This window comes from Monodelphis domestica, chromosome 2, assembly GCF_027887165.1.
Source record: "Monodelphis domestica isolate mMonDom1 chromosome 2, mMonDom1.pri, whole genome shotgun sequence".
NCBI classification, from domain to species: Eukaryota; Metazoa; Chordata; class Mammalia; order Didelphimorphia; family Didelphidae; genus Monodelphis; species Monodelphis domestica.
In genome coordinates, this window is record NC_077228.1 from 495,986,452 (window position 1) to 496,011,739 (window position 25,288).

Sequence of the window (25,288 nt, forward strand, 5' to 3'; positions counted from 1 at the left end):
ACACTGATATAAACGCCAAGTGGGGACATTACTTGGATGTAAAAGTGAATATGACTAGCAAATAAGAAGAGACTGGAAGAAATTACCTTTAAGATCTGTAGATATGGGAAGACTTCTTGACCATGTCTCCAAACAAAGGATAGACTAAGTGGTCACAGAAGATAAAATGAACAATTTAAAAGAGGTAAAATTAAGAAGTTTCTATGCAAAACCAATGCAGCTAAAAATAGGAAATTAGGTAAGTAGTGAAACACCTTTGCAAAAAGTTTTTCATATAAAGATTTCATTCAAGATATTATGAAGAACCAATCCAAATCAAGAATAAGAGACATTTATCAGTTGATAAACGTTCAAAGGATATGGACAGTTTCCAAGGGAAAGCTATAAATAGCCCTATTTTGTAAATGCTCCAAATCACAAATAATTAGAGAAGTTCAAATTAAAGCAACTATGGGGGACTATCTCACATCCATCAGACTGTCAGATGACAAAAGAGAAAAATTACAATGTTGAAGGGGCTACAGGAAAAGAGGCACATTGATACACTGTTGGAGGAACTGGGTCCACTCATTCTGGAAAGCAATTTGGAACCATACTCCAAAAGTTACTAAACTGTGCAAACATTTTGACCCATTGATAGACCAGGCCTATCCTCCAAAGAAATTAAAGAAAGCGGAAAAGGGCTTAAACATATAACACCCAAAGCAGCTTTTGTAGTAGCAAAGAACTGAAAACTCAAGGGGTGCCCATTTATTGAGTAATGACTGAGTAAATTATGATACATATCTTTGTTATATATGAGGTTTTTTTTTCCCTAATGGCATGTATAGGTGAGAGAAAATAGCTTTTTGTTACTTGAAAAAAAAATTTACTTTTAAAATTATGGCATGTGAATGTAATAAAATGTTATTTTACCATGAGAAGTAATGAAACTGAAAGTTTCAAAGAAAACCAGGAAGACTTCTATGAATAGATGCAGAGTGAAGTGAGGAGAGTCAGAAGAAAAATTGGTGCAATATTAACTTCATAAAGGAAAGCAATTTGAAAAAGCTTTAGGGTTTTGGTAAAATATGCACTGACAAACCTTGAGTCCAGAGGAACAAGGACAAAATACACTGCCTGCCCCCTGACAAAGAGATGATAGACTTAAAATGAAATGCAGAATGAGGCACACCTTTTTGGACTTGGCCACTAGGGGAACTTGTTTTTGTTCAGCATTGTATATTGAAGGTTTTATTTTTCTTTGTTGTTGTTGGGAGGAGTGTGTAGGGACAGGAAATAAATACTTGATTTGAAAAAAAGAATGAAAGGAGTAAAAGTTCATGCTCTGCCAAAACAAAACAAACCCTCCAAACAAAAAACTCTTCAGAAGTAAAACCTAAGACTGCTCAGAATTCCAGCCCAGTACTCCTGTTTACACTTTAGCTTCGGGTCTCTATTTTGGAGAAGGCAGAGAAAGCTTGTGTTGCTGGAGCACAGGTTCAAAGTGGCACGGCTCTTTCCCCATCTCCTCTTGTCCAAGGAGGGTGATTCTAGGACCACTGTGCACAGTCCTGTTTGGACTTCATTTCCCACCTTCCTCCCATGAATGGAGCTCCTTCCCCTTCTCTTATCCTCATCTGATTCTGCTGCCTCAGAGGCTAAAACTTTCCAACCACTCTGCTCCTCTCATTTCTTCATAGGACAAAGGGCACCACCGAAAAAGCCTTTCCCAGAACTCAAACAACTGAGGTTTTCTGAGCCTTCACTCCAGAATCTGATTCCTTAGGGGCTCCGAAACGGGAATGAGACTGGATGGAGCAGCCTAGGTAGGAGGTGGGAGGTAGAGAGCCAGATAAGAGTGGGAGTTTGGAAATTAATTGAGGACAGTGTAGGTGTAAGAGCAAGAGTTTGGGATCCCAAAGGATGCTGTCAATAGAGGGCCAAGGAGTACATCTAAAGAAGGCAGGGAAAAGAGATGATAGACGTGGTGTTGCTATAGCATAGCTAGCTGAGAGACGGAGGGTGGCAGCTTCACCTGTGCCAGCCAGCCTAAAGAGAGTCTAATTTTGTCATGTTAAAAAACAAAAAGGAAGGTGTCCATAGCAACCATTTGTTTGCTGTTTGTGATAAGCTAGCAGCCTTATATAGAGGCCATGGAAAATGGGCTGAGGACAGTCGTCGGGTTGTTGGGGATGGTCAGGAGGTTATCAGGAGATGACACTGGTGCGTGGCATCTTCCTTTCCTGTCCCTGACTCAGCAAGGAGTGGGAAGGTAGACCTGACAATTTATTTCTTGTTCCTTATTACAGAGGAGTCATACATAAGGGTTGGGCCATGCAACAATATTTCCATTTCGTTATCCAAATTTTCACCCAAATCAGATGAGTTCCTAGTGGTTCGAAGGAAGAGAGCCGGTGAAGATTCAGCTTCCATTTTTGCCTTAGCTGCCACGTTCGGGGCCTGGGAGAATGGGGAAGAAATGAAGGAGAGGCATAGGTCCCAACTACAAAAGCATGCACAACCCTAAGGAGGCTCCAGGACAGAGCGATGGGTTGGGTCCCAGGCTGCGAGGCTGCCGCAGCCACCTTAAGATAGCAGCAGTGGATCCAGGGTGGTCGCGCCTACCTCTCTGGCGGGGGCGGGGAGGGGGGGGGGACAGAGAGGATAGATCCAATCACCAGAGGAGGCGCCAGATGTACAGAATGATGCCAGTCAGAGTAGATCTTTCTCCTCCGGATCTTCAGACCAGTTTCCACTCCAGACTTCTAGCCTAAATATTTACTTGGTATCCTCACAACAAGGATTAAATGCTTGCTAAATCCTCAGGTCTCTATGAAACCAGCTTCTTGTAAAAAGGTGGGGGATGGGAGATTTCCTGGTACTCCGGGGTCAGGGGAAGAGGAAGTGACTCCGAGACGGTACATCCCGGAAGCTGGGTGAGGACTGAATTGGGGCACAGAGAGACAAAAGGTGTCCGACTGCCAGAGGGCTACAGGTGGCCTCCGCACTCCCAAGTGCAGCCTGAACCAGATTAAAAGGCATTGGGAAATATTGAACAAAAGAAATAAAAAGGCAATACAATGTCAATAGCATTCAATTCTAAAGCCAGTCAAAACACGGCCAGCAGGGATCCTTCCGTCGGTTAGAGGTCTCTGTTTCTTCTGGATTTGGGGATCACTCCAATACGGGGTCTCCTTTGGGGAAGCGGGGTGGGGTTGAGGAGGGCTCTCGTGCCCCCAACTATCTCCCTCGGAGGTCTCACTTCAATAGAAGGACGCCGTTGGGAGCGTGACCTTTTCCAGCACTATTCCGGTTTCCGGGCGCCCGGTGAATAGTCCTCTAGTCACTGTAGTTGGACTTTGGGTGAGCGGCCGCCAGATGGTGCTCGTGAGTGGCTCGCCGGCGGCTCTGGCTCCTCTCGGTCCTTAGTAAGTGATTTCTAGTCCTTGCGCTCGGCAGTCCCTTCGGTCCTAGGCCACGCCGGGAAGGGTTTTAAAGGAGCCGCGGCGGCGTGCTGAGTGGGGACGGGCTCTCGTGTTCAGACTGGCTGAGTCATAGCGTGCTCTTCCCGAGCTCTTGGAGTTTTCTTGGCGAAGATACTGGAGGGGTTTGCCGTTTCCTTCTCCAGCTATCTTAAAGACGGGGTTACTGAAGTCAACAGCGTTGAGACTTGCCCGGGGCAAAAGAGGGTTTCTACTGTATTACCTTTAACCCTCGCCTTCCGTCTTAGAATCGACACTGTGAGGCAGAACAAGAGAAGGGCTAGGCCAGGAGGAGTAAGTGACTTGGCCAGGGTCACACAGCTGGGGGGTGTCTGAGGCCAGTTTAGACCCAGGACCTCCGGTATCTAGGCCTGGAGCTCAGCCCACTGAGCTACCCCTCGGGCAAATCTCTTTAAGAAAATCACTTGGGGAAGCAGGTAGGGGCTGGACCGGAGTAGAGATAGGCCTGGGGCAGAGAGGAATTAGTGCAATAGTCTAGGGGGAGGGGGATGAGGTCCTAAACTAGGGTGATGCTCGTGTGATGGGGAGAAGGGGAATACGGACAAGACACCCTGGAATGGTGGAAATAAGCAGCTTTGGAAAACAATGATGTCGAGAAAGGCGTTTAGGGTGACACCAAGGTTGCAAGGCTGGCTGAGTGGGAGGATGGTAGTGATGCCCTGGAAAGGCATAGAGAGGGCTAGATAGTTCAGAGAGAAAGCCAGGCCTGGAGGCAGGAGCTCTTGGGTTCAGATGTGATCTAGACACTTCCCAGCGGTGTGACCCTGGCCGAGTCATTGAACCCTTACTTCTCTCCTGCCTTGGAACCTATACTTAGAATTGATTCTAAGAAGGTAAAGGTTGGAAAAAAAGTGATAGCGAAGTACAGGAGGGAGAGGATTGGGGGGGGAAGGGGAGTGAGGAAGACCTTGAGTTGAGATGCTATGAGTCATCCATTGAAACTGTCCAGAGCAGTAGGTGATAGGAAAAGAGATAAGGGCTGATTACACAGCCCTGGCAATCAGATCTGGCATAGAAATGATCAATAGGATGACTGATTAGATGTACCAAGGGAGAGAGTAAAGGAGTCTTGGGGAACACCCACCTTTAGTGGGTGTGACATGGATAATGACAGAGCTGGGAGATTAAGGAGTCAGGTAGGAGGAGACCTAGGAGAGAGCAATGTTCGAAGGACCGATGAGCAAGAGAGGATGACTAACAATGCCAAATGACAGATCCACAGAGATCAAGGATGAAAACGGAGAAAAGGCCATTTGATTTAGCAATTGAGACCATTGGTCATTTTGGGAAAGTTTCCGTTGAATGAAATCAGAACCTAGATTATAGAGGGCTCAGAAAAAAGTGAAAGAGGGGACAGCTGGGTGCTCAGTGGATGGAGAGCAAGGCCTAGAGACAGGAGGTCTTAGGTTCAAATCTGGCCTCAGATACTTCCTAGCTGGGTGACCCTGGGCAAGTCATTTAACCCCCATGGCCTAGCCCTTACTGCTCTTCTGCCTTAGAATCAATATACAGTATTGATTCTAAGACAGAAGGTAAGAGTTTTTTTAAAAAAGGTGAGAGAAGAGGAAGTGGAGGTCCCTATTGGAGACAGCTTTTTTTAAAAGGAATTTTCCTCTGGAAAAAAAGATATAAAGGATAATAGCTAATGAATATGGTAGGATCAAAGGAGGTTTTTTTTTTTATTTGGTCATTTCCAAATATTATTCATTATTCATTGGAGTTTTGTTTTTTTTTTAAGAATAAGGGAGACATGGGAATGTTGGTAGGCTGCAGGGAAGGAGCCAGTAGATAGAGACTAAGGATAAATTAAAAGAGAATAAAGGACAATACTGGGAGCAATCTGCTGAAAAAGATGAGCAGAGATGGGATCACAGGTACATGAAAAGAATTACCCTTAAAGGGAAGCTAGGTGGCTCTGTGGATAGAGAACCAGGCCTGAACATAGGCTGTCCTGGGTTCAAATGTGACCCAGGTAAGCCCTAGCTCTGTGACCCTTGGCAAGTCACTTAACCCCAATTGTTTAGCCTTTACTGCTATTTTGCCTTGGAACCATACCTAGTATTGATTCTAAGACAGAAGGGAAGGGTTGTTTTTTTTTAATTGACCTTTGAAAAGAGGACTACTTCTTCATCTAAGACCAGAGTGGTGGAAGATGTCTGAGTGCTATAAGATAAGGAGGGATAAAGAGGAAGATTTTGGTGATTGGCCTTAATTTTGGTGAAGACAATATCCTCAGAAGAAAGAGTAGGAATATGGGGTGCCATGAGAAGAGAAGAAGGTTTAAAGCAAATGCTATGAAGAGTAGAATAGCCAGTCAATTAGAGAATAAGATAATTGCCTTGCCAAAGTTAGGGCCCAATTGAGAGCAAATAACAAATTTCTAGTGGGTCTAGTCATCATGATTTTGTGATTTTCTCCAGTTCTGTTCCGTGATACATGATAGTAATCCAGGGTTGGGATTAGGAACCAAGAAGCTGTGCTGGAGGAAGCCCTGAGGGTCAGGGGGTAAAGGAAATCTTGTATTCTAGGGCAGGCTGGCACAGAAGACCTTGGAAGCCACTAAAGCCTAGAAGTAGGCAACTGGGTCTTATTTAGATCTGGTGTCTGGGTCCTGCTTCAAAATAGGCCCTTTAGGTCATGGAAGTTGGGAGGCTTGATCTAATCTCAGGCTACTGAGTGGGGAAGGACCTAAAAAGAAAGTCAGGAGTTGGGATCTTGTTCTAGGGCTCAGATTCCCTTGAAATTTGGTTTCTGAATTGATCATTCCACTGAAATAGCTCTCTCCATTCAAAGTAAATGGCTTTTAGAGAATCACTTTGGGAGTTATATGGAGGATAGGTTAGAGAAGGGATAGAAAAATCCAGTGACCTTTTCCCAATTTTCATCCTTTCCCTCTTTTCATATGACATTGTCACCCAACCTCTCCTCTTGGATAATTTCTCTCTTTGGGGGTTTCATGACACTGTTCTCTCTTTGGTTCTTCTTTAGGTCTTGATTGTTCCTCAGTCTTCTGTTCGAGATCATACATTTCCTGCTCTGTAAATGTAAGCATTGCCCCAATGTTCTATCCTAAGTCCTCTTCTTTCTACTCTTTCTGTTTCCCCTATGTGTTCAGTCAATCAAGTATCTAAAAAAAATTATAAATTTTTGCTTTCTGTCTTAGAATTAATACTTATTATCAGCTCCAAGGCACAAAAATGGTAAGGGCCAGGTAATGGGGTTAAGTAATTTACCAAGGTTACTGAGCTAGGAAGCATCTGAGGACAGATTTGAATGCAGGACCTCCTGTCTCCAGGCCTGGTTCTCTTTCCATTGAGCCACCTACCTGCCCCAAATCAAGCATTTAGTAAGCATATTTGATGCTATAGGGCCTAGAGTCTAGGCACTGTGTGTGCACTGAGGATACAGAGAAAAGGTAAAAACTTCATTTTCTAGGAACTTACAGATAAATAGAATTAGGAGAAAGTAGCCTGAAGGGACAGCTCTAGTAACTATGGGGACGATCTTGACTGGGCTTAAAGGTGACACTTGACCTGTCTCAAAGGAAGCCAGGGCTTCTAAGAGTCAGGAGTTAGGAGAGAGGCCATTCCAGGAAAGGAGAACAGCCAGTGCAAAGGCATCATACAGAAATGGGAGTGTTGTATGGAAGGAATAGCAAGCAGCTCAGTGTGGTTTAATTGTAGTGAGAGAAGAATGTAAGAAGATTAGAGAAGTAGGAAGGGGGAAAAGGTTGTTTTAAATGTCAAAGGAATTTAGGAAATAGGGGGCTACCAGAGTTTATTGCTTAGGGGAAGGGAGTGCATGATCATAACTATGCCTTAGGAAAGTCATTGGCAGCTAAGTGGAAGATGGATTGTAGTAGAGACAGACTTCAGACAGAGGGTAATTAGGTTACGTTATTGAAAAAGTCTGGGCAATCAGTAAGTGATGAGGGTTTGAACAAGGATGGTAATTGAGTGGAGAGAAGGGGTTATATGCAGGGGATGTTCTAGAGGAAGAAGTTATAAGATTTAGAAACTGGTTGGCTATGTGGGATGACTGAGAGGATTTGAGATGAACCTGGAGAATAGTGGTAATCTCAACAGTAACAGGGAAGTTTGAAAGAGGGAAGGGTTTGGAGAGGAAGAGAATGAGTTCCCTTTTGGGCATGTTGAGTTTGAGATGCCTACTAGACATCTAGTTTGAAATATCCAAAGGGCAGCTGGTGATGCAAGCCTGAAGCTCAAGAAAGAGACTACACTTGGATAGAGATAACTAAACCATAAGAATTGATGAGATCACAAAAGGGAGAGTGTAGGAAGAAAAGAGAAAAGAACTGAACCTTGGGGATACCCTTGGTTAGTGGGCATGGATAAAAGCCTAGAAAAAAAGACTGGGAAGGAATGGTTAAGGCAGAGAAGAGAACTAGGAGAGTACAATCACAAAAACCGAGAGAAGAGACAGTATTAAGAGCAGGTGATCAACAGTGTCAAATAACAAATCGAAAGACTTTTAAGGAGAGGATTAACAAAAGGGAATTAGATTTGGCAGTTGAGAGATTTGATTACTGGCAACTTGTTTCAGTTGGATGATGAGATTTGAAACCAGAAGGTTTAGAAGAGTGAGAGAAGTCAAGAGACCTAATGCAGATGGCTTTTTAAAGAAGTTTTAAGAGAAAAAGAGGCAGAGGATGATAGCTGGTGGGCATAGTAGAAGCTAGTAAAGGTTTTATTAAGGATGGGGAAGATGCTCTATAAATAAGTCCTAATCTCTGACCTGACCTCTAGTTGTGCAACTGATTATCAGATTTTTCAAACTGCTTGTCTCACAGGCCTTAAACTCAATATGTGCAAAACAGAACTCATCTTTTCCCTAAACCCTACTCTTACTCCTTATTTTCCTGTTTCCACTGTGGTCACCAGCATCCTTCCATTCACAGAAGTTTGCAATTTTGACATTATTCTCAACTCTCTGTGCTTCCGTACCTATATAGCCATTCAGTTACCAAATCTAATTGACAACCCCCTCCCCATTCATTTGTTTCCTTCCTTCCACTCACAGTCACTGTCTTAGGTCAGACTCTCATCAATTCTCACCTAGACCTAGATCACATAAAAGCCTAATTGCTACATCTGCTTCAAATCTTTCCCCCTCCAATGTACCCTCAGCATAGCTGCCAAAGTGACCATGCCATTCTCCTGCTTAGCTTCAGTGGTTCCCTCTTGCCTTTAGATCAACTCCAACTTTCCATTTGGCATTTCAAGCCCTTCACCACCTGGCTCCAACCCACCTTTGCAAGCTTACTTAACATCAGTGGTGTCAAATAGAAACAGATCCCAGGAGGCTGCATAGTGATTTAGAAAATCGCAAATTAGCATCGTCTGTGTTTTACTGTATTTTTCTTTATTTTGTTAATCATTTTCCCCATGACCTTTTCAGATGGTTTAGGCTTCTCTCTGGAGTTTTGAGGGCCTCAAGCTTGACATTACTCTGCTCTGCATTACTCTCCCTTTTGGCTGGATTCTAAGTTTGGGCAAACTTGATTTTCTTGCTGGTCCTCAAGTGTGGTATTCCATCTTTCATCTTTACTATGTCTTTGCACAGACTGTTCCCCCATCCCAGAATGAGCTGTCTTCTCATCTCCACCTTTTAAAATCAGTAGCATCCTCCAAAACTCAGCTCAAGCACCACAGCTAGGTAAAATCTCTCCTCTGATTTCCCCTGGCTTCTAGTGCTTCTCCTACCCAAAATACCTCATATTGTTTGTATATTCATCTATGGGTAGACATTATTTTCTTTCTTTAAAAAAACTTTTTTTAACCCTTACCGTCTGTCTTAGAAAGGCAGAAGAGTGGTAAGGGCTAAGCAATGGGGATAGGTGACTTGCCCTGAGTCACAAACTAGTGTCTGAGGCCAAATTTGAACCTAGGATCTCCCATCTCTGGGCCTGACTCTCAATCCTGAGCTAGGCAGCTGTCCCCCATTATTTTCTTTGATAGAATGAAAGCTCCTCAGGGCAGCAACTGTTTCATGTTTTGTCTCTTATGTTCCCAATGCCTGGCATTATCTGGTATATGTTAAGCTTTTAATAAACCCTTGGTGAATGATTCCTTAATTATGGATAACTGAGAAAAGCATACAATCCACTCACTCCTGCCTTTTCTATAAAAATATAACTTTTATTCATTAACAACATTTTGAGTAATAGCTAATTTCTCCTCATAATATGGCATACAAATTAGAGCAAAATTCAATACAGTGTCATACCCAGATATGAGTTACTGAAGGACTTATCACTAGACTTGTTTTTACAGCATTTGACTCAAAAAAGAAAAGAAAAGGGTATTGATAGTTTACCTAATAGTCCTTTTAACTCTAAATATAATCTGGTTCAGAAGAAGACAGATTTATTTCTGCAAAGGTCATACTTTGTTTTGAGCTCTAAGTGTTCTTGTACTATCACAGACTCCAAAGTGGAGGCTCATCATTCTGTGAGGATTATTCTCCAATCTTTAGCCAATCCTCTGAAGCTTCTTAACAGAATTATATTAAGGAGCAAAAATTTTTCCCTTATTCCCCTTTATCTTAAAACTGACAAAAAACAAAAGAAATTACTCCCAGAAAATTAGAGATTAGAACATTTTGGTGTGAATTCACTTGTCTGTGTGTGTGTGAATGAACTGACAAAGCCCTTTCAATCACAATCACCTAGGAACTATGCGTGTGTGAGAAAACCCTGAAGTCAAAATTCCATTTTTCAATTATTCAGATTTGAACTTTGGAACTGGATAAACTCTATTCTTCCCTCAACAAAATTCTATCATCTTAGTCTTACTTCTTCTATAGTAATATAGGTATATTCTCCTTTTTTTTTTCTCTTGGATCTTTCAGCGCTGGTAACTTCCAATGTATAAACTTCCTTTGTAGCTGCTCTAGATACTCATCTGTAACTTAAAGTCTTTAAGAAAATCTCTTAGGGTCCTAGGAGGTTAAGTGACTTACCCAGGGTCACAGAGTATGTGCATCAGGCAAATTCTTTGATTTTAATGTATTTTTAAGATTTACAAACTATCTCATTTGATAATCCCAACAACTCTGTGAGGTAAGTACTACAGGTATTTTCTCTACTTACAGATGAAGAAAGGCAACATTAGTAGTAAGAATACTGTTAACTGGAAATGGAAAGACCTAGATTCAAGTCCTGATTTAAACACATACTGTAAGATTCTAGCCAAGCTGCAGCCTCTCAGAATCCATACTAAATACTTGGAATTTATCTACTAAGTCACCTCCCATGAAGGGAGACTCTCTTCTATCAGCAGTTCCCAAGAAGTCACAGATCTTCCTTCCATTTATAGGTGAAGTAAACTGGAGAAGTGATTTGCTTATGATCATACAGCTGGTGTTAGAGTTGATGCCTACACTCTTACCATGCTTCCTCTCTATCCCATGTTATGAAGTTATTCCCTTCTTAAACAAACTCTTTCCCCCCAAAACTCTATAAGGTTTTCCCCAAGAACATCACAGCCCTCACAATATTATCCATTCCATCCTTCAATGTACAAGTGATGTATGTAGCACATTATTTTCAGTTTCAGTATATTATGGGGACTTTCTCCTTCCTCCCCATTCACCTTCTTTGTCTTAAAAATATTGTTATATAGGATAACTGTCTAAAGAGGAGATACTGGAGGGAATTATGGTGATGTAAAAAAAATGAAGCCTTTAAAAAAGAAATTCATGTCTTCTCACATATTAATCTCCATGTAACTCTCTCATTTCTTTATTTTTTCCTAAATCAACTCTCTATTCTCTCTCACCATAGTTTGGTCTCCAGTAGGATGTATGCTCTTTTGAGGATAGAGAATGTTTCTCTGTAATCTTGGGCACAGTGTCTTTCATAGCAGATAGTAGATAATTTTTTCAAGAGAAAAAAAATCAAATCCATCTTTCCCTCTCCAAGGTTGTTTCCTTCCCTCCTTCTACCCATCCCAAACTGGATTGTTTGACCCAGGCAGGATAAAGAATTCCTTCCTATCTTGACTATCATTCTAGATCTAGTCTTTAAATCTGTGTACCACCCGCCCAGTTACAGTTTTTTGGCTTTTTTTGGCTCTAGATTCCAAAATACTGACTGTTGCTAGGAGTCAAAACTAAGTAAATTTCATCCATTAAATATTCATAGACTAGAGACAGGTTGGTATAGCAGATAAAGGGGTGACCTTTCATTTGGGAAGACCTAGGATGTGTCTTGCTTATGAGGACTACTAGTTCTGTGACAATGGATAAATCACTTTCAACAGCCTCAGACAGTTCTCTACAACTGTCACCTACAGTTGCCAACTGCTGTGAGTGAAGAAAAGCTTCCATTCTAGGGGATCCCTAGACTAACAAAATCACAGGTCTGCAACAAAAAAGTAAATTCATGGTATCTCATCCTAGCTGAGTCCTCCCGTCTGTTGTTACCCAGTTTCTTTAGTCTTTCTTCAACCCTGACACTGTCACTTCAGAACCTTTTTTCTGTCTCTTGAAGCCTCTAACCACCTTATATCCCCTCCCCACATTCTCATCTACTTAATGGAGATTGAAATAATTCAAACTTCAATTTCCCAATCTTCTTTCCCTCACACTTCCAAATGTTTGTTATATATTTTATCCACAAATCAAGTCATTCCATTGCTCAAAATCTTTGTTGGCTCCTTTTCTGCATGCCAAATGAAGCCTAAACTCTTTATCCATGCATTAGAGGTCCTCCTTATTGCCTCTAACTGAGCTTTGCAGACATTTCTTTTTAGTTATACTCCAATAAAAATGGGTTTTTCATGGTTTAGCAAACACACTTGTGATTCTCAAATCTGTGCACTTGTTCAGTTTCCCAGGCCTAATTCAGTGACGTAAGCATTTACATTTCTGCCTGCTGTATACGTTACTACCTGCCCATCCTTTAGGATTTTATTCAAATACTACCCTTTCCATGCAATCTTCCTTGTTTCACCCCAGCTGGAAATCTTTGAATGTTGCATAGCAATTTATATCCCTCTTTGGGACCCATGTTTTATTATGGTCATTTGTGTCTTAAGTTCCTTGCTAGTGTATAAGTTTCTTGGGATCAGAGTTTTTTCTTTTTGCTTTTTCATTATCTAACATATGTTCTTTGTACATTGTACTTAGGATTTCCTGAATGAATATTGCCCTGAAGTTTAGAAGGAATTTCTCTGCTACCTACATTCACCTTTACTGACATAACTCCTTAGATAGTTTGAAATATACCATTAGTAGCCACATCTGACAGAACTTAAAAGTAATTATGGCATTAATTCAGACTGGAACTGAGTCTTGGATAATAGTAATGAACTTCCCTTGATTCCTTCACACTGCAATGTATTTTCAATTTTCAATTCAGGAAAAGTTTAGGATTCCATTCATTTGCATGTTGATACTGCTTTGATATATCATTAGGTTCTTATGTGTATTGATTGTCCCTTCCTATCTAGTTACTGGGCTCAGAGTCATGGATTGAGTTTCTTTTATAGGTCCCTCATATTACCTAATATAAAATTTCCTATATTTACTTAACTTTTTCTAGAGTAGATAGCACAATAGCTTCTCAGCCTGACATTAAATGTTCTTAAGTGCACCCTCAAAAGATCTTTCCATGTCTAATATCTACTATTCTTCACTTCTTACTCCTGAGAGCCAATCTACTACATTTTTCAAATACACCTTATTTCTCACCTCCACAGCTCTGCTGACCAAGTCTGTCAGACAGGAGGTATTAATGTTATTGTCTTACTTATGGAGTTGTTATGAAGAATAGAAAGCATCAGTTATAGTACTTAAGGTTTCAAAATGCCTAACAAATCTCATTTGAATCTTACAGCAACCCTTGGAGATGGATGCCATCACCAGAGTCCAGCACTCTTGTCTACTACTGTACTCCCTACCTTGCCTCTTAAGAATTGTGTTGCTCATCTTCCCCCTACCCAAAAAAAACCACTGTACATCCTTCAACACTTCCAGTTCCCTAATAGCCCACTCTATATAACTTTCTGCACTCTGGCTTCTAGGAACTCTACAGTTGCACTCTGATGGTTACCAATAACTTAATTGCCTTTTTTGGCACTAATCTTCAACTGATCACTTCCTCTCTTTCCCACTTTACTCTCCCTTGATTTTCAAAGACATAATTTCTTGGTTCTCTTCCCCACTCTAAATTCAGATTGGAACAGAGGCTTGGGAAACTGTAATGAACTTCCCTTAACTCCCCTTCACATTGCAATATAGTTCTAACTTGGGAAAATTTTAGGATTCCATTAATCTGCATATTTTAAAGTAAGACTCCATCGGTAGCCCTTCCCATTTTTCTCCTTGGCAGTCTTATTTTATCAACTGTCATCGCCATGCAGATGACAAATTTAAATCTCTAGCCCTTATTTCTTTTCTAAGCGTCATAGCTGCACCATCAAGCACTTAAATTTAAATGTGGCCTCAGATGCTAGCACATGCACACACACATATATACTACAGGCTATCTCTTCTATATCCCACCAACACCTATAGCTCAACACAGAAAAACAATTCCCCCCCCCAAAAACCTGCTCCATATCTTGGCTTTGAATCATTCATTTTCTGAATTGCAAACCAGGATGCTATCTTTGCATCTTCTCCCATCTAACCCACTACATTCTTCTGCAAGTTCTCACATTCACCTCTATTCCTACTGTGATCATTCTGTTAACAGTACTCATTACTACCCATCTGAATCAATGTAGTTGCTACCTATCTTGTCTTCCTACTTATTTCCACCAAACCATACATCCCATTACTACCAGACTTTATGCCCTAATCTAGTCAGCACTCTATTCAAAATATCTTTAGTGGCCCTTCACTGCTTAGAAATTTAAAACTCCTTTTCTTTGGCATCAATTTGGCACTTACCGTCTGTTTTTAGCTGGCTCTCCTCTACCCACTCTAAACTGGGCTTCTCTGATGTTAAACATGTCCCGTACTTTGTCTTCTAGGCTGTTTCATCCTATCAAGTCCATCACTAATGCCATCTTTTTCACTAAGACCCATTGATCTTCCCCGCCACACATCTTTTATACTTCTTCAATGTAGTTAACTTGTAATATCATTATGTATGTCATAACCTTGACTAGATTTGAAGCTCGATGAAGGCAGGGACCATCTTCCCTAAACTGTGGCTTTCTTAGTGCTTGCCTATGAGTGGGCAGAAGGGGCCCACAGGTGAATACTGTTTTTTTGAAGGCCTCTCAAAGGCCACTTTATGAAAACTTCCTCTATCCACAACAAAATATACCCTCTCCTCTAGATGGATGATTTTGTGGCCCTTAGATCCTATCTTATTGAACTTAATCACATTCTGCATTATGTGACTGAGTATCTTACTTTTACTCCCACTCACTCCCCACCATTGATTCTGTAAGATCCTTAAAGGCAGAGACTGTAAATTACTCATCTTATTATTACCCAGAGTCCATAGCACATATCCAGTAGGAATCAACTATACTGAACCAGATGGGAGATGTCTGGGCATTGATTTTCTCTACAGCTGCAAAGGCCAGGTTCCTAGAATAGAATTCATTTGGAAACCAACTGGGTGAAGATCTAGCCAACTCCAAAGAACATTCTTTCTGACTAGCAGTTCCATCTTCTCCCATGCAAGAGAAACATTATTTTATAGGAATGCATCTGGCCCTTGAAACCCTCATTTCACTTCTCTCAAACATACTCCTCCTAGGTGCTTTAATCAGGCTTTAGAGAGGACAATAGTCACCTACTCCAACATACCAACAGAATGTGCTAGCTCAGATTAAGTGGGGGTGGGGATGGGATGGGACAGGACTTTGACACCATCAGATAGCTTCTGGGTTCTCAAGTGGCAGCCTGAGGGGTTGGCCTTGGGACTTCTTTGGGAGAATATTCTCTAGCACTCTGAGGGTCACAAGAAAGGCTTCAGCTCTAATGAGGGCTGGAGTAGGGATTACAAAAACTCAAGAAGAAAGGAGGTGGGTGGGTTTTTCCTATGTTAAGCCTGTCAGAACTTTGAAATGGGGCTATGAAAATACTTGGAACCCTGAGTCCATGATTGTGTAAGCCACTACTCAATCACAGAATGATTGATTTGGCCCTCCCATAGCTGCCCTAGAAACCAAAGAGAACCAATCATCTGCAGGTTAGGCAGAGGCCCTAGCCTATGTGGCTATGTCCCTATTTCTTTCCCTACCCCACCTCCCAGTGACAGAAGCTAGGAACCCACCCATACCTCATATAATTATCCCTGTTCCATGTCCGTCCAAGATTCTAGATCAGTTTTCTCTTTGATGGTTTCCATAAGTTTACTTTCCGCCCCCCTCAATAAAACACACCAGCAGCTTCAGAGGACTTCTGGGGGTTTTTTTTGTGGGTGTTTTTTTTATTTCAAATACTGAAAAAGTTCCCTAGGCTCTTTAGGGCTCCCCAAATTTCTGCCTCCCCCCCAACTCACAGCCCCAATTCCCATGGTAATTCTACTTCAAAGGATCAGCAATCCTCAGACATTTAGATATATTAGAGTTATGATTCCCAGCCTGCTTTACAGACAGACAAAAGGGAGCTGTATTTACAGTGGTCAGATCTAGATGGACAGTCCATTTACCTGACTCTAGATCACCCAGCACCAATCCCAGCACACAAGGCATTTTTTCTGCAGAACTGGACTGATCCATCTTCAGTCCATTTTCCCTATAGCAACCCCCATACCCGGCCATCACCAACCAAGGGCTACAGAAAGAGGGTAGTCAGCAATTTTTTTTTTTGCTCCAAGCCCCAATTCATATTACCCCATGTCCCCCCACCCAACCCCACCCTCTCAACCCCACGCCAGGATTTCATAGAGATTTTCCCCAGAAGATGTTTGGAAAAATAAAACACAAAAAAGATTCAAGGTCTTGGTGCTCAACCCGAGGGGCTCCATGCGCTGGGACACCGTCGGGCAGGGGCTTCTGCCTCTCCGGCCCGCACCCAGGCCACCTCCTGACCCCCTAGCCACTAAGGCAAGGAGGGGCAGGAGCCAGCACAGGACCCAGGGGGGCAGCGTCTCAGGATCTGTCGGGAGCCCCGGGAAGCATCATTCAACTTGGCCACTGCGGACGAACACAGAAGAAAAAATAAAAACACTGTCAAGTAACAGGGTTTGAAAAAGTACCCAGACCCATACCTCTCCCACCCCATAGTTCTGCTCCAAACTTGACGACAACTATTAAGCCATTTGGCTTTCCCCCTATTCCTATCCATATAGGGAATTTTTTTAACTTTTCCCAGAGCATCAAAGGGAAAAAGAAGTGGGGAAGAGAGAAGTTCCCAATATTATTTTCCATACAGTAGCATTCTCCTTGCCCCTCTTGTAGTACTTGGGATGCCCAAAGAAACAAAAATCCTTTAGTCAAAGGACAAATGGTATCTGGGGCTTCAAATCTGGGAGGTTAATTTCTTGGTTCAGAGGTAGGACCAAACCCATTCAAAATGGTCAAGCTGACTGAGGAAGCAGGACTGATGGAGTGGGGACACCTGAGCAGATGATGGAAGTTAACAGTTTCTTTGTTTAGACCTTACACAAAAACATCTTTTGGAGAAAACACAACCAAAATCCAACTTGTGATCAAGAATATTTGAGCTTATTTTGAAGAAAAAAACTTTTCCACGTTAATGAAGTTATGGAACTCCATATTGTGAATTAAATGGCAGGCAATTCAGAAAATCATTTGGTTCCCTGTTTTCATAGTTCTGGGAAATGGACATGGAGGAGGGCAATTAATTTGTCCTAATCAATTTCCCTCTCTCTTCTATGTAGTCCTTAAAAGCCAAACTTCATTATGATCATCAGTCCTGAGGCCTCACACTGCGCAATGGAAAGAATAACTTGGAACGGAAAGAAATGAACAGAAGAACTCAAGAAGATTGGAGATGAAAAGGACGTACAAAAATTATATATATATTTATATATATAATAATATATGCGACATATTTATGTACAAAGTGGTTGGGACAGGTGAGGCAACTATACAGGATGCATAGCAATTCTCCCCTTTAACATAGGGCTTTTGACCTAGGAAGAGAGCATGAGGAAATGGAGCAAGAAACACAAAAATAATTATATACATTTACAAGTGGGAGTCAGTGGAGTTGTGGGTCAGGAAGACTGGGGCTCTGATCCTCCCATACCCTATCTTCTCAAGTGACAGCAAGAAATCTGACTGGTTAAGCAGGAAGGAAGTATATATACACACAGTATCTATATACACACATTAGCAAGTTGATCAGTTAGTCATTCTCATAAGGTGAGTGAACGGATGATCAGGATTTATATAGTAAAAGGGTAAGTAGAGAACAACATTTACCCTCTCCAATAAGTTAACATCAATAAGGCATAACCTCCTCAGACAATTATATTTAGGCCAAGGCATACCTTGTTCTTCCTTACCACTTGCAACCCCTTCCCTTTGCATGTTTATGAATGAGCTCAAAGATGTGCCAGCCTTCTTTGCCTTTTAGGAGTGGGGAGTCCTGACCCCTAAGAAAACAGATTTCTAGCACTTCTCTATACCATCCACTTTGACTAGCCTAATTATCTTTAAGACTTGCTGCTCCATACTTGTGGCCTCTGCTACCACTTCTTGCCCTTTGGAGAGTAGATCCTTTGATTCCTTTCCTATTCCAGCTCCCTAACAATTTAGATGGAGACTTCGATCACATGCAAAACATGGGACGTCATGTATTTATGATGAGCAGGTTCCCATTTGCCAAGGACTATACTCTTGGCTACTTTTTAGGCCTGGAGCTAATGTAGGCTAGGAAAAAAGATGAGTCAGAGACTAGCATTCATATTTTGCTTCTCAATCATCTTCCCCTGGTCCTGACACTTGGGGAACCGCATCCTCCTAGTACAACCTCCAAACCTCACTTTATGGAATCAACCTATAGCTCTGCCCTGGCTGAAAAGACCACATCAAGCAACTGCTGAATTGCAGAGTCTAATACTTTAAAGTCACATGATTAACAGCAAAGAGCTTTTCAAGCAGAAACTCAGAGCTAGAAGCAACTAGCTAGTCCAACTCCTGCAATTAAGAGGAAAAGGAAATGAATTTAAAGAGGTTAAATAACTTATTCAAGGTCATACTACTACTGAGTGACCAAAATAGTAACAGAACTCAAGCAATGCATTAGGAGGGAAAGCAGGTTCTCCAAACCACATTCAGCACAATGCCATATGAAGACAGAGCAAAGGCCTGCCTTAAAAAGTAAAATCTGAAGGAGGAATGGACAGGCAATCTTTTAAAGTTTTGTACAAGTAACAGAGTTTCCTTCCTTTCTCAAGGATTATTCTAACCTGCCTCAGGAAAAGAATGGTCACCAGCCCAAAGGTGTGCTCCCCATTTTGGTGTCCATCCACCTGGCCTCCAACCCTTGACTACAGATCATGTCCACCAAGGATGCTGTACTTATCACCAAAGGATCTCTGACTCCTTCTTTCCCACCTCCACAGGTTTAAGTCAGAACAAATCCAGGATAAGCCCCCCTTCTCAGGGGAAGGGGGGATACTTTCTCCACCCAACTTATAAAAGCTAATAAGTTATACCATCATCTAATGTCAATATCTCTTACTAAGGAGGATCTTCAAGGCTGCAGGTGATACCCTGAAAATCTTCCTTGTTAACAAAAGGTCATGAACTGAGATAAAAGCCTCTCTTTGACCCACCTGCCCCCTTCCTGAGCAGCCTCCAGCTACCAACACCAGGTCCAAAGTCATCTCTTGATTTGCTTGCTCCCTTTTGGTTAGATTATTGTGAAGATCTGAATGACTAATTGCTCAGCCCAGCCCAGCCTATAATACAGAGAAGTCCGATGGTGGAGGAGGGGAAGGGGAGGGGCACAGGTTACCCCGCAAGCTTGCTGGTGACGAGGGAAGACTTTCTCTGGGGCAGGTCCTGCGGTGTGGGGATGTGGTCTCCTGTCACAGAGTTCTTGTCTGGTCCTGCACTTGGCAGCTGTTTGTTCTTCATCTTGGCTTTGGCCATGTTGTAGTCTCCTGAGTCAAAGTACTTTTGCTAGAAGACAAGAGGGGAAATTTTAGGTAAAAGCAGGGGCTAGGACTTTTGTGCTAGCTCAAAATGGAAACACTGACCTTCCTTCTAAACCCTGTCCAAAATTCACATTTACCAAATTAGTACCCCAAGTCTGATCACTCCATGTCTTCTCATCACCTGCTTGTTTTGTTCAGATTGTTTATGATTCTTTATCTAAATCTTTTTCCTATAATCATATCTACTTTTCTACTTTACGGTATGAATTCCCAGAGGTCAGGAGCCATACTTCCTATTTCCTCTGAGCATAGCACTCAAAAGAAAGCAAAGACTGGAGCTACCTCTAAGGGCTTGAAGTAGTCTTTTTGTTCACTACATGAAGGGAGATTTCTATGATAGGGATGATTTGGCCTTCCCTTCAGTGAGACACCCCAAGATTTAACAAATCACTATTAATATGTATACAGTAGAGCCATTATTCTTCAACTGTAAAGTGGGTAAATATCCAGAACAACACAATGGACATAAGAAACCATTTTTAGGGGAAGTCAGGATTCTATTCTCTTCCCCCATCCTCTACCTACCTAAATTAAGCCTCCTTAGACCTCTCCTTTTTATTTTTACCCTGCTCCCGCCAGGGTTGATGTGAACTATTATCATAATAAAGTTAACAATATCCTATCTTCCTTCTTTCAAACTTTTGACACACCTAGGGAGGCCAACCCTGATTATACAGGTGTAAGATCTCACTAACAACAGTTGATAATGTTGCTGGTTCCAGAAAAAAGGATAGCAGATTTCTACAGATCTCTTCCTCCTCCACCTAAATTGCCCTCACAGCTTATAGCGACTTATATGACAAGTATATATAACAGAAATAGAGAATAGGCTGTGCCTCATACCCCCTTCTGGAGTCTCTTCATGAGGAAGTCAGAGCCCCCAGGTTTTTGTCCTAGGCTTGGGTATTTGGCCTTTAGCTTTGCCTCCTCAGCTCTCTCGGGGAGAATACCTTCCTTCTCCTGTGTGTCCTGGGGAAAAGAAATAAGAACCATTTTGTCAAACTAAAGACCAAGCAGCAGCTACAGTTAATGTCCAAAATTGGCTCCCATCCCCTACTCCCATTAAAAAAGCTCCACAATGCTTCTCAAAGATCCATGCTCTGCTCAGATTGATGAGGGCCAAGGCAATTCTTATCCTTCAGAGGATAAGAAGCACTGTTTAACACCATACCTGTTGGTCAATCCAATGGTCTACAAGGCCTAGGTAGGAGGGCACTACCCAAACAACACTTTTAACTGTGGAGTAATTGTCATACTATATAAAAGAAGGGACCACATAGCTGGCTCATTCTCAGCATGGAAGCTGAAAAGTTAAGGACAAACTTTGGATGGCCCAAAATGAAAAGGGCTACCTAAGCTATCAAAGAATGAGAAAAATAAATATAATGGCAGATTCTAGAGAGTTCTCTTTTATTGTCATATGTCTTAATAGTGCTAGGACAATAAAAGTTTCTCCACATGGCCATCCCACAGCCATCTCAAAATTCAATTCATTTCTTAACTCTCTATTTGACTGGGGCACAGCACCTAACCTCTTTCTGCCTCATCTATGAATAGATGTTGAAAACTGAACTCATTAGCTTGTTTGTAGTCACTCCTTTTAACTTATATCCCAGTTAGACGATAAGCTCCTTGAGGGCAGAGACAATTTTTTTTTTGTCTTTCTTTGTATCCCCAGCTCTTAACACAAGGCCTGGCGTATAATAAGCATTCAACAAATAAATACTTGTTGGTTGACTAACCTTCCTACTAGCTCTTTTGCCTTAATGCCCATGTAACCCTGAACAAGTTGCCTAACGTCCAAGTGTCTTGTTTCGAGAGTACATGTACTTTTTCTCAGGGAAAGGGTCAATGAGAATGCTACTAAGCTTCTGCTCTATACCTACTCAACACCATCCTAATTCATGCGTTCATCATTTCTCACCTTCACTATTGCCATAGCACCCTAATTAGTCTCCCTGTTTCTGTTTCTCTCCTGTTGCCAATCAATCCTCCTCATAACTGCCAAATTTATGTTCCCAAAGCACAGGTCTAGACATGATACTCCCCACTCATGAAGCTTCTGTGGCTTCCTAATGTCTGCAGGATAAAATGCAAACTCTTGTTTGGCATTTTGTCTACCTATTGCTAACCTATCTTTTCAAATCAACTTCCGCATCATTCCTCCTTCCTTCCAGCTCTTACCTTACATGCAAACTGGCCCATTTATTGTTATGCAGTGGTCACTCATATCTGGCAGCTTTATCTCCTCATCTCTATCTCTTAGAACCCCCAGCTTCTTTCAAGGCTCCATTAAAGGTCCTCTTCTACAAGGGGTCCTACCTAATGGCCCTAGGAATGCCTTCTGAAATGTCTTGGTTTATATATACTATATAATATACTAATAATATATAATAATTTATATATACTATGTTGATTCTGTTAAATATAATAAAGTCACTGTGCTAGTATACAAAGATAAAAAGGAGCAATATCCTTTTCTTTAAGAGTTTATATTTTATTGGGGGAGGAAGGAAAAGAGCAGAAATATCTAGAGGCACCTGAGCTCAGCCTTGAAAAAGAGAATTGGAGAAGCAGAATTTAACAAATCCAGGCAGGTTATACAAATGCATACAGGGAGATATAATGAGTTGAGAGGAACAACTAGTACTCTTAATTTAACTGAATTGTGAGGGGAAAGAATATAAAATGACAACTGGAACCAGACTATGGAGTCCCATAAACACTAGACTGAATTTATATTTCATCTTAAAAGAAAGAGGAAGTTGCTGTAGGTTTTTGACAAGGATGTGGTAAGATTTGTGCCTTAAAAGATTATACTGGCAACTTTAGGGAAGATGAGAGAGATGTGGCTGGGAGCAAAGAGACTATTGTATTAGTTCAGGTGAGAGGTGAAATCATAAAGTAGGTGGTGGTCCAGATGAATTGAGAGAAATAGCCAAAACTAGAGAAATTCTGAAGTAAAACTGTCAAGGCTTGGCAACTGAGAGCCCAGTGCCCCACAAGTAGCTGCTAATTGAATAATGGCAGCTGGCAAGTTGCATGTTCTGTCATGAGATTCTTTAAAATTTAAAAATAAAATCCTTACCTTCTGTCTTAGAATTGATTTTGGTTCCAAGACAGAAGAGTGGTAAGGCTAGGCAGTTGTGGTTAAGTAATTTGCCCAAGATCACCTAGCTAGAAAGTGTCAGGAGTCTTAGCACAAAAATGTCTGGTTAGAAATTACTCATAAGGCTTCACTAAACTAGGAAAATTCTAACAAAAGATGAAAATTTTGGAGACTATGTGAAAGACTGAATGTGTCTAGCTGTGTGATATTGAGGTGATATCTCCTTCAGTACTAGATGGTCCTGGTCTGTGTTTCCTAGGGGAGGAGGTGGGGTGGTAAGAAAGGCAAGATCCTTTGAAGTCTTTTCTTTCCTTCAAGGCCAAATTCAGGTGCCATTTCCTTAGTGAAGCCTGAAGCCTTCCCTCCCGAATGATAACTTCTGTTTCTTGCCTTTGCAATTCTCATTGTCTTATCAGAGGGCATGTCGAAGGGCATGTCTCTGTGCCGCCCCCATGAGACTGTGAACTCCTGAAGTAAGGCCTGTGTCATACCTGTCTTCGGGGTCTTACAGCCTAGGTCATAACAGGAAACTTGATCAACAGTGGCTGATTGAATCAATCTGGGAAATGTTTCCCTGCTATGTTGGTGATGACCTATTTGGCTGGAGGGATTCCAACCTAGCTGCCCAGCCCGCACCCCACCGCGGTGTTAGTGGCGGTGGGAGGGAATCTTCTGCCTCTCTCACATCTCGCCTTAGGCCCTATTTCAGCCCCCCTCCATCCTGCTCCGTCCGTCTTGGTGGAGGTGGAGAACAGATTGTCTCAGTCCTCCACAAACACGAATCTCCGACTTGTGAAAGCCTCCACCTTAAATAGAAGTGACGATGATCGCCGCCCCCATCAACCCCGCCGACTGTTTACCAAGCGTTCGCCGGATACTGGGCGGAAGAAGGTGAGGAGCCAAGGAACCTGGGGTTCCGAGACCCCCACACGCGGAACAGCTTCCCAGCACCACGCCACCCCCGTAATATACCAGACCTCTAGCCCACTTCATTCACTCAGTCTTTCAGCCCCCGCCCAGTGCCCAAGTCTGCCCAATCACATCACGGCTTGCCCACTTGAGCTACAGGCCGGCAGACCAATGAGGCCGACACAGAATCCTGACCGACAGGCTGCCTAGCTAACCGGAGCTCAAAGGACCGGCGGTGGTGGAGCTCACCGTAAACTCCGAGGGAAGTGGCCAACCCAAGCAGAGCTCGGGACCTTACCCGCCAATAGGCGCCGGGGGAAGGCCAACTTTCGCCCCACGGTCGCCCCTTCTCGCCCCCCCCCCCCCCCTCCATTTCACCTGCTTCTCCTCTCCGGTCTCCTCCGAGGGGTTTTCAGCCTCCTGTTTCTGGGACATGGCAGGACCGGGGCGACGGGAGTATGGGGCGCGCGGGGCGGCGATAGGAATAGGGAAGGGGGAGGGGAAGCGGGGAGAGGCTGCGTCTGCCTGCCCGGCTCCTGTCACTGGGGTAGTTCAGTCAAAATGGCGGCCCGCTCCCGTGACGTTTGACGGCCTCTGCACGTGGGAACCAATGAGATTCGTGCACCGGAGATGACGTCAAGACCCACCAATAGCTGCTGGGCAAAGGTGGGCTCTCCGCTAGTGATGGGTAGGTGGCAAAGCCAATAGAGTAGGAGAATTAGTGACGATGACCAATAGGGAGCCTGTGGAGGCAGTTTCGCAGGCGGGGCTGCTGTTGCTGGGCTCTTAGTTCCTTTGGTCGTCTAGGTAGTGAGGGCAGGCCAGGAAAAATCCCCTGGGGTGCATGGAGAGTGAGAAGCATCTTTCGGTTCTAATAAGCACTTTCATTTCCAGGTGGCGAGGAAGTGGATGCGCGTGGGAGAAGTAGAAAAGGATCAGGAGGTCACAGTGGAGTGTCAGCCAAGTCGAACACAGTGTGTCACCCGGGAACGTGGCGTGGAGAGCATGATGATGATCTTGTTGGGCCGCTTTGTGTTTTTTCACGTGGGCGCCCCAGTGTCAGGGCCAGACTCTTCCTGTCTATCCCTCGTGGTATCGACCACGGAGTGGGATATTCAGAGACTATTGACTGGATGAAGGACTAAGTAGATTACAAGTAGTCACTAAATTCCCATGAATTGTGGCCCATCTGGTCAAAGGCTTGTATGTAGGCACTGGCATCAGTCACAGCTCACATTTGCCTTGTGTTTTGCAAAGCACTCTTCTTCTCTTTTAAAGAAGCAATACTGTGTTTTTTTGTTCTAAAGCAGAAGAATGGTACGGGTTAAGGCCATGGGGTTAAGTGACTTGCCCAGGATCACGTAGTTAGAAAATATCTGAGGCCATATTTGAACCCAGGACATCCTGTCTTTAGACCTGGCTCTTAATCGACAGAGCCATCCAGCTTCTCCCTCTGCAAAGCATTCTTTTATACCAATTCAGTGAGGTAGGTGGCACAAGGATTGTAATTCTCACTTCACAAATTAGTAGTATTATTAAAGATTTAGCCAACCCTCCAAGTCCTTGAGGATTCTCCAAGTGCTTTAGGTGTATTGTCTCAGTTGGTCTTCACACTCCAACCCAGTAAAGGCAATGAGGTAGTCATCTCCATTAAAAACCGAAACA

The 25,288-nt window shown here is 42.7% G+C and overlaps 1 protein-coding gene and 1 long non-coding RNA gene across 4 annotated transcripts; one reads left to right on the forward strand and one right to left on the reverse strand.

Annotated features, from left to right (window-relative positions):
- Window positions 1-367: 367 nt before the first annotated feature.
- Window positions 368-17,476, forward strand: LOC130457526 (uncharacterized). Of its 2 annotated transcripts, XR_008916799.1 has the most exons (4): window positions 368-2,205; window positions 2,292-3,410; window positions 6,474-6,529; window positions 17,317-17,476. It is a non-coding gene; the product is annotated as an uncharacterized LOC130457526 (long non-coding RNA). The 2 variants fall into 2 exon arrangements; XR_008916798.1 differs by having other exon boundaries at window positions 371-3,410.
- On the reverse strand, window positions 15,871-24,133 carry ENSA (endosulfine alpha). Of its 2 annotated transcripts, none has more exons than XR_008916797.1 (4): window positions 24,002-24,133; window positions 20,449-20,574; window positions 19,222-19,570; window positions 15,871-16,609 (listed from the first exon to the last, which is right to left on the reverse strand). XR_008916797.1 is itself a non-coding variant. In XM_001365687.5 (4 exons), exons 1-4 carry the CDS (start codon window positions 24,056-24,058, stop codon window positions 16,594-16,596), a joined length of 366 nt encoding a protein of 121 aa, XP_001365724.4. In that variant the 5' UTR covers window positions 24,059-24,133; the 3' UTR covers window positions 15,871-16,593. The 2 variants fall into 2 exon arrangements, 1 of the variants encoding a protein (XP_001365724.4); XM_001365687.5 differs by having other exon boundaries at window positions 19,404-19,570.
- Between the last annotated feature and the right edge of the window lie 1,155 nt (window positions 24,134-25,288).